The sequence below is a fragment of the Papio anubis genome, chromosome 1 (assembly GCF_008728515.1).
Source record: "Papio anubis isolate 15944 chromosome 1, Panubis1.0, whole genome shotgun sequence".
In the NCBI taxonomy this organism is placed as follows: Eukaryota; Metazoa; Chordata; class Mammalia; order Primates; family Cercopithecidae; genus Papio; species Papio anubis.
In genome coordinates, this window is record NC_044976.1 from 175705 (window position 1) to 185025 (window position 9321).

General features: G+C 67.0%; 1 protein-coding gene across 1 annotated transcript; it reads left to right on the forward strand.

The window, feature by feature from the left end:
• The first annotated feature begins 2141 nt into the window (after positions 1-2141).
• Positions 2142-6979, forward strand: C1QTNF12 (C1q and TNF related 12). Its single transcript, XM_003890968.4, has 8 exons — positions 2142-2712; positions 4972-5088; positions 5175-5286; positions 5372-5523; positions 5925-6033; positions 6329-6419; positions 6568-6646; positions 6784-6979. The coding sequence occupies exons 1-8, from the start codon at positions 2557-2559 to the stop codon at positions 6880-6882; spliced, it is 915 nt and encodes a 304-aa protein (XP_003891017.3). The 5' UTR covers positions 2142-2556; the 3' UTR covers positions 6883-6979.
• Positions 6980-9321: the final 2342 nt, after the last annotated feature.

Sequence of the window (9321 nt, forward strand, 5' to 3'; positions counted from 1 at the left end):
CTCCCAAGTAGCTGGAATTACAGGTGCCCACCACCACACCCAGCTAATTTTTGCATTTTAAGTAGAGATGGGGTTTCACCATATTGGCCAGGCTGGTCTCAAACTCCTGACCTTGTGATCTGCCCGCCTTGGCCTCCCAAAGTGCTGGGATTACAGGTGTGAGCCACCGCGCCCGACTGAAATCTCAACTTTTAGCGACCCTTGGTCAAGCAGTGAAGGCGGTGCCCGTGGCGTGTTGTCTGCACTGGCCCAAAATAAGAGAGATGATGTTTGACCTGTTGGGCCGGGCACGTCTGGCCCTCTGTCCCTGTTTCCCGTAGAGGAATTGTGGGCCCCTCTGTTCTTGTGGTGTCACCAGTGGGGGCCGTCCTTGACCTGCCCCTGGGAGCACGGTGTGTCCCCTTGCCATGCAGACCACACTGTGGAGTCTTTTAATGAGGAGAGAAAAGCCCCTGAAAGGTTGATGTTCTGCAGACACGTGCAGCACGTGGGCTCAGAAGAAGGTGTTTCCTGTGTGCACTGGCAGCCTCGAGCTTCTCTGTGAGCGCATGCCCAGGCCGGCCTGAGCGAGAGCGCTCCGGGTCTGAGGGAGCCGCTCTCCCTGCAGCAGGCGGGCGGGCAGCGGGCAGGCGGGCAGCCTGTAGGTGGGCAGCGGGCGGGCGGGCAGCAGGCGGGCGGGCAGGGCACTGTGGTCCTTTGCCATTTTTCCACGGCCTGGGGGTGTCAGGGTGTCTGGGTTGGGGGGTGCAGGGGGTGAGCAGAGCCAGCAGCTGCACCTGAGCCTCCCTGTGGGGGCAGCTCACGGCTGTGGCCCAGGGTACCCCGGGGCCTTGGTGGGTGACCCAGAGGGTGGGGTCCTCTTGGTCGTTTTCTAGAGGGAGTGTGGGGACTGAGTGTTCCTGCCTGGGTGCCAGGCTAAGCTCATTTTAAAGGTGCCTGGGGATGGGAACAAGAAGCCACATCCTTCCCAGTTAGACCCAGCTGCACTCTGTCCAGCCTCCCAGGGCTGCCCGTTTTCCTGCCTGTAGGGCAGAGTTGGAGGTGCAGCCTGTCCTGTCTGGTGTCACAGGGGAGCACATTGCTAGTGGGTGACACAGAAAATTTGGATGCCCTGCCTGTGAGGAGGGGTCTGGTAGCCCTGGGCGGGGGTCTCCTTGGCCAAGGCACCTGCCCACCCCTCCCCTTTGCCCCAAGCCTGGATTGAGGGGTGTTGGGGCTGCCTTTCCTGACTCATGCTGGATGCAGGTCACATCTAGGGCTCACCTGCGGGCGTCCGGCAGGGCTGGTACTGTGTGGGCACTGTGCCATGTCCCCAGAGTCCTCCACCACCTTCACCAGCGGACACGGGGCTGGGAGGCTTCCACAGTGCGCCCTGGAGATGCCAGTCAGGCAGCGTCTGAGAGCCCAGAGGGTTCGGGGGCAGCCGGGGTCCCTGGTGGGTTCCCAAGCGTCATCCCTATCCCAGCCTGGTCTCCGGTGGCTCTGTCTGTGGGTGTGGCCTGGGGCTGGGGTCTCAGCGTGGCTGCCCTCGTGTCTGGCAAGAGGGGAGGGTCTGGAGCGTTCCGAGCTGTGCATCTGGCCTGGCATGTTGACCTTCCTGTTTCTTTTTTTTGTATTTTTAGTAGAGACGGGGTTTCACTGTGTTAGCCAGGATGGTCTCGATCTCCTGACCTCGTGATCCGCCCGTCTCAGCCTCCCAAAGTGCTGGGATTACAGGCTTGAGCCACCGCGCCCGGCCTGACCTTCCTGTTTCTTTTGGGGCCACTGTTAGCCTCGGCCAGGACCAGCGGCTGGAGGGTCTTCCAGCCCCACCTGGCCACCCCCTTCCTCTGGCCAGTGAGCCCAAGGGGTCTGTCGCCATGATCTGGCCTCACCTTTCCCCCGAGTGGGGACCCAGCCAGGCCCGCCAGCACCCCCAGGACCCTGGGCTGGGGCGGTGAGTCAGGGCGGGGCACCCGGGGGGGCCTGGGTGAGGAGGTCGTGGGGGGGCTTTGCCTGGCTGGTAGCTGCCCTCCTGGTGGCTCGCTGCAGAGGCTGGTGTGAGGGGAGCCGGGCTGAGCTCAGCTGGGAGGGAGGGCGAGGAGGCAGGCAGCTGTCTTCACGGTTCCCAGGATGAGGTGGACCTTTGGGGAAGCAGTGGGGGCAGGGCGGGTTCTGGGGAGGGGAGGCAAGGAGCAGAGGCAGGGGTCAGTGGGGGTCTCCGCCCCGTCTCCGCCCCTGGCCGTCGGGGCGCCCGGGGGCTGGCGGATCATCCAAGTGTGAGCCCCCCTTGAAGCCCGCGAGGTCTGGGGAGGAGGAGGCCAGGGGAGGATTTACTGGGCGGCGGAGTGAGAAGGCCGGAGAGGACTGGCTGGGAGCGGGGACCACAGCGGGACCCCAGCGGGACCTGAGCGCCGTCGCGCCGCCGTTCCGGGCAGGTCCGCGCAGACATGCAGCGGCGGAGACCGGGCGCGCCCCTGGGCCTCGCCCCCGCGCGGGGGCTCTGAGCGCCGGCCGCCCCCACGACTGCGCCCTGGCTCCGGGACTCGCCGCGCTGAGCCGCCTCGGGACGGAGCCATGCGGCGCTGGGCCTGGGCCGTGGTCGCGGTCCTCCTGGGGGGCCTCGGGGCCCGGCCGGAGGCGCAGAGGACGCAGCAGCCTGGCCAGCGCGCGGATCCCCCCAACGCCACCGCCAGCGCGTCCTCCCGCGAGGGGCTGCCCAAGGCCCCCAAGGTACGCGGCCGGGACGCACGTAGTCCCTTGTGGGGCGACTTCGGAGCTCGGGTCCTGGGGCGTCATCCCCCAGCAGGCTCTGTCCCCGCCGGCTCTGCCTCGGGGTTGCCCTTTTTGAGGCCTCGGCCACGGTCCTGCCTTGGGAATCTGCTGCAGCCCAGCCGGGCCGGCCTCTGGGAAGCCCTCTCCTCCTTTGCAGCCCGGACCTGGCCCCCAGCTGGCCTGGGGTGGGTGGGTGAAGGGGGGCTTCCCGCAGAGGTTGGGGGCTACAGTTAACCCTTTGAAGCCTGGGCCTGCCACGCCCTGAGGAACCTGTTGCTATTAAGTTAATTGCTGATTTGGGGGTGGGGAGGGGCTCCGGCAGCTTGCTGGATGGTTTACCAGACCCCCTGGGAGCCCAGCGCCCCATGACTCCCGCGGCTGGAGACGCCATGGTGAGCCTGTCCCTTGTGCTTTCTAGGGGTCCTGTGTAGCCAGCACCCCCCCTTGCAGGTTAAGTCCTCAGGTCCCAGACTGGCCAGGCGTCCTCACAAAGACAGAAGGTCCTGAGCTCACCTCAACTCTGGGCTTCCTCTCTCCTGCTCAGGGTCTTTCCAGGGGTCTTGGAGGGCAGCCCTTGCTGCTGCCGTCGGGGGCCCCAGGACTGGGAGGGGACCCGCAGTTGCCGGAGCAGCCCCCACCCCCAGCCCTCACACCTTTGATGCTGGCCTCCCTCCTCCCAAGGCCGCCTCTGCCGCAGCCAGCCCGGCTGCCTCTCAGCCCACGCGGTCCCCCTGGAGCCCGAGGCCCCGTTTCCCAGATGGGCAGGCTGAGGAGGGTTGAGGCCCGGCTCTACCAGCTCAGGAAGAGTGGGCTCGTCCCCGGCGCCAGGGCCAGCCTGGCAGTGCTGGCACGGCTGGAGCAGTGGGGGGGTCTTCAGCAGTCCCGGCCAGTCACCGGGGAAGGGAGGGGGTACCCCACTGCCCAGGGCCACTGCTCCAGAGAACCTGCAGGGTGGCGGCCTCCCTCAAAGGGTGCCGGCTGGAGGGCTGTAAGGTGTGTGCTCAGGCTGGCCCTCCAGGCTTCCAGGGTTGGGCGGTTCTCCTGCAGTCTGCTCTCTGCTGCCTCTGGCCCTCAGTCCCCAGACGGGTTGATGCACAGGCCCCTCCAGGGCGCCAGGTCCCTCCATCACACTGCGGGGGTGATGCCAGGAGAGCAAGCAGATAGTGGATGCCGGAGGAGTAGGGGGTGGAGTTGGCTGGGGAGGAGTGGGGAGAAGAGTAGGGGGAGGAGGGGAGAGGAGTGGGGGAAGGAGGGAGATAAGGAGTCGGGGGGAGAGTGGGGGGAGGAGGGGGGAGCAGTGGGGAGGAACGGGATAAGGAGTCGGGGGAGGAGTAAAGGTGAATTTGAATGCTCTTGGATTGTTTTTTCCCAGGGTGGGCCCAGGTCTGGGATGGGTTCACGCCCACCCTGCCTGTCCTCCACCCCCCATGGCAGAGGCCTGTCTGGTCCACTGGGAGGACCCACCTGCCATGTCTGGTCAGGAGGCTGAGGCTGTCCTCAGAACCCAGCCCCGCTGTGTCGGGCTAGGCCAAGCTCAGGACAGGACTTTGTCCCGGGCCAGGGTCCCTCGGCTCACCCTGCTCTGGGAAGGGGCTCTCTCCTGGCCAGGCTGCGCACTTCCTATCGCTTCCACCTGCAGGCCAGGCTGTCCCCAGCCCAAACCTCCTTAGCACATCTCCTCTGACTATGCGGGCTGGGGTGGCTTAAGAGAGGGTGATTGGAGGGCTGGAGAGGGTGGCAGGCCCTATCTGACCCTTGCTTGAACTGGGTGGGCTGGCCCCAGCTGCCTGGACCTGAACCTGAGGACTGGGGTGAACTGGAAGGCAGAGGGTCCTTGGCGGGAAGGTCCGTGCCCGCTGCTCCCCTGTCAGCAGCCACTCTTGGCCTGGCGTCTCTGGGACTCTCAGGCTGGTGGAAAACCCTCTCCTGTCCTCCCCACATTGTCCCGTCCGTGTCCCTGCCTCAGCCAGGACCAGGCCCCTGTCGGGCTCAGGGCATCAGGCTCTGGCTGCGTCCACAGAAGCCCTGCGTGTGTGCACTGCTGGTGCCCCTGGCATTGGAACGTCCAGGTTCTGAGTCCCCCAAGGGCGGCCATGGGTCTTTCTTGTGGCTGGTGATGCCTTCCCTGGGTCTGCCCTGAGTGGCCCCCGCTGCCCTGGGTTCCCAGCTCTCTGCAGGGCGCAGCCTCAGTGTGCTAGCCCCGTCCCGCCTCTTCAGCCATCCCAGGCCTCAGGACCTGAGCTCTCCGACGCCCACATGACATGGCTGAACTTTGTCCGGCGGCCGGACGACAGCGCCTTGAGGAAGCGGTGCGGAAGCAGGGACAAGAAGCAGGTGAGCCCCGTCCGGGCTGCTGCGGGGTCTGAGCCTGGGACAGGGTCCCACTGGGACACTTACCTTCTTCTTCTGTCTTCCCCCAGCGGGACCTCTTGGGTCCCCCAGGACCTCCTGGGCCCCCCGGCCCCCCAGGACCTCCAGGTGCAGAAGTTACCCCGGAGATTCTGCTGCGCGAGTTTCAGGAGCTGCTGAAAGGTCAGCCGCCCCGCACTGCTCAGAGTCCCGACGTGCCTGGGCCCCACGCTGACCCTGTTGGCGGCCTGTGCCCTCCTCCCCACAGAGGCCACGGAGCACCGGTTCTCAGGGCTCCTGGACCCACTGCTGCCCCAGCGGGTGGGCCTGCGGCTGGTGGGAGAGGCCTTTCATTGCCGGCTGCAGGGCCCCCGCCGGGTGGACAAGCGGACACTGGTGGAGCTGCATGGTTTCCAGGCTGTGAGTGGGGCCAGGAGCCCAGAGGAGGGCACTGGGTGGGGCCCCACAGGCAAGACGGGACCACACACACTGTCTGACACTCACGGGGCACCCACGTGAGTTGGGAGTTGGGAGGGGCTCGGAGGGCGAGGGGCTGCCTCGGGTGAGGGTTGGGAGGCCCTGGGGTCCCAGACCACACCTTATGCCCAGACCGAGGATGGGTCCCCGGTGGCCGGGAGGCAGGGAGACCCTACTGGGTGTGGACTCGAGGGTCAGTCCTGTCGGTGCCCGTGGTGACAGTGAGGGTCCTGGGGAGTCCTGCCCTAAGTGAGGGGCTGTTGGTTGCAGGCACCTTCCGCAGGCGGGGTCTGTGGGGTGGGGGCCAGGCCCTTCACTGGCCGCTCACCCACTGCCCCTCACAGCCTGCTGCCCAAGGCGCCTTCCTGCGAGGCTCCGGTCTGAGCCTGGCCTCAGGTCGGTTCACAGCCCCCGCGTCCGGCATCTTCCAGTTCTCTGCCAGTCTGCTCGTGGGTGAGCCGGATGGGGCTGGCTGTGCCGTGTGCTGTGACGGGGCTGGGGCTGAGCTTTCTGGGGGCGCCTGGCATCGCCAGCCCCGGGCACGGGTCCCATTAGAGATCTGCCCCCTGCCCCATGGGGGCCTTGGACTGGGCATGGGGTCCCTGCTGCACACCCAGCCTCAGGCCTCCCCTCCCCCAGCCCCAGCAGCCACTCCTGGGCCTGTCCTGGGCGGTGTGCCCTGAAGCCCCTCCCCACTGGCCCCCACCCCGCCCCCCATGCACCACCCTCCCTAGGGCTGTCTCCGCAGACCACAGTGAGCTGCAGGGCAAGGCCCGGCTGCGGGCCCGGGACGTGGTGCGTGTTCTCATCTGCATCGAGTCGTTGTGCCAGCGCCACATGTGAGTGACCTCAACCCCCGCTTCAGGCGGCAGTCCCCGGACCACCCTTGGGCGGGGCTCACGGGCCACACAAGTCTCTGGGCCCTGGGGGGGTCTTGACCCCCTGGACCTGCAACGCCTCCCCCTTGCCCTGTGGGGCTGTGTTCAGGTCCCTGGAGGCCATCTCAGGCCTGGAGAGCAACAGCAGGGTCTTCACGGCACAGGTGCAGGGGCTGCTGCAGCTGCAGGTGAGGCCGGGCCTGGTGTGAGCAGGAGGGCTCGGGTGCACTCAGGGTGCAGACCTCTGGGGCCTCAGCACCTCCTAGCGCGGCTGCCGGGTGGCTGGGCTGTGGCCGCGGTTGTGACGTCCCCATGCTTCTTACAGGCTGGACAGTACGCTTCTGTGTTTGTGGACAATGGCTCCGGGGCCGTCCTCACCATCCAGGCGGGCTCCAGCTTCTCCGGGCTGCTCCTGGGCATGTGAGGGCGCCGAGGGGGGCTGGGCGAGGAGCTGCCGCCGGATCCCGGGGACCCTCCCACTGATGCCTGTGGTCACCACAATAAAGAGCCCGCCGCCCTCGGGTGCTGCCTGGATGTTTCACTGGGGGTGGAGGCCAGGCTGCCGAGGTCGGCAGGGGATGGGCGCGGGCAGAAGGGTGCTGTTCACATGAGAGCCTGGTAGTCTGGAGTACGGGCTGTGGAGCCTCCCTCGGGCCCAACTTGTCTGGCCTGGGGTTATGGTGATGGCCAGAGGCTGGGCTCTGCCCTGGCAGCCCCTGCAGGGGCAACATCAACCCTGAGGACAGGGACCACTGTCCATGCCAGCCCCACTCAGCTCTGCCCACAGCCTGTCCAGCCTTTGGGGAGGGCAGCAGGTCGTGGGGCACTGGAAGCACCAGAGGTTGGGGAGCAGCACAGTTCTGGGCCCTCGGGAGGCCTGCGTCCTGTGGGGGGTTCTGTGCAAGAGGACGTGCAGGCCACACACGGGACTGTGTGCTTGTGTGCCCTGGCCGCCGCAGGCGTGTGAAGCTGAAAGGCACCCCTGCGGGCTCAGGTGCACCCAGACGGTGCCGTGCCTGGGGCACCCAGGTGGAGCAGGGCTGGGACCAGTAGGCTTCTCCTCGCCTGCCCTAGGGACAGCCGCACCCTAACGACCAGGGCCCCTCGGGGGCTTCAGGGGCCAGAATTGCCTCATGGAGGGTGGGATGGGTCCCATATGCTATCCCCATGCTGCTGCCCCCTGGCAGGTCCTGTGGATTTGGGCCCTGCCCCCACCCCATTTTGGCTCTGGCAAACCCAGACCAAAGAGTGCAAATCGGCCTCAGGACGTCTGGGCCTCTGCTGCGCTGCGGAGATGCCGTCTCTGGTTGGCATCCAGGGCCCTTGCTGGCTGGTGGGGTCTGGGAAGTTGGAAGAGGCCGGAGCCCACGGCTGTTACCCCTCCCCTGGGACCTGAACCTGCCTGGGGCTGGCAGAGAAGGGGCCCTCCCCAAGGTCTGCTGGGCAGTGAGGCAGGACGGCCCAGCCTGGCGACGAGGTGTGTGGGCAGGCGCCAATCAGCACGAGGTGGACTTGGCTGCTGACCCACCCCCACCTCTCTCCCTGGGCCCCCCAGGGTGGCGTCAGGGGCTGGGGCTGTCTGGAAGGGTCTCTGCTTCACTTGCCAAGGCTGTGGTCACCACCTGGGGATGTCCAGCCGGGCAAGGGCCGGTGTGGGGCACCATCCTGGGGCCCCCAACAGCTCCCACACCACCTTCCAAGTCCTGAGGCCCTGATGTGGGGCTGCGGGATACCAGGCCAGATGCAAAAGCCCGGGCTTGGGGCTCCTCTCTGCTCTCTGCTCCCCGCCTGTGAGCACGGCCTGCCCCGGGGCCTGGATCCAGAATGGGGGTCTCCCTTCTGCAGCCCCTGCCCTGCTTGGCCACAGCACTTGGCAGTGCTCCCTTCCAGAGAGTCGGGCGGATGCCCATCCACACGGGGAACGGAGGCTGTGCCGGGCCCTCCTGGAGCTGGGTCAGCGGGACAGCTGTGTGGGGACCCTGAGGAGGCAGGGGCAGGAGTGTGGCCTACACCTTTCTGGTTGGTGTGAGCCCTGGGCCACGGACTCCCCCGTTTGCTTCCAGTTTTCAGTGGCTCCTCCCCCACCTGGCAGGCCAACCCTGGGCAAGAATGGGCACCCAGATCAGGCAGCACCCAGCCAGGCCCTTCTGAGCACCTCCTGGGGCCTCACTATCCGGGAATGGGGGCCCTTTAGGTTCTTCGGCAGCAGCCAGTCCCCAGCCCCGGAGGTGGGGGCTGCAATGACAGACAGAGACGCCAGAAATGGGACCCAGGGCTTCGCGGAGCCAGACAGAGACAAGACAGAGACGTGGAGGAGGGGGTGGGGTGGGGGCCGGGGCCCGGGCGAATGAGGGAGGGGCTGGGGGCTGGTGGGGGAGGCTGGGGGCTGGGATGTGGGCGAGGATGAAGGGGGGCCGGGGCTAGGGTGAATGGGGGGGGACGTCCTGGCACCGGCACCACCTCTCTGGCCTCTGCCTCCTCTGCCACCTGGTTTCTGCCCCAGTTGGAGGTGATCCGCCACTTAGCCGCAATTCCCCTGGAATGTGCTGTCTCCAGCCCCCGTGACTGGGCACCCAGGAGCAGAAGAATGGACAGGTTGGGGTGGGGTGGGCGGCCTCACAGGAGGGTCCAGGCCCCCAGCCCACCCAGCCCAGGCTCCGTCCTCCGGCCCAGCCCAGCTGCACCCCTTCATTCTCTCTCAGCCTCGCCTCCTGTGCTGGACCCACACTGCAGTGTTTGCCATAGAGAGGACCCTGGACTCTTGATGGGGTGGGAGATGCCTGTCACCCAGCCTGAGCGTGGGGTCCCCGGGGCAGGCGCAGGCCTGCCAGAGCTGCAGTTGCTCAGGGCCTGGGCTGGCTGG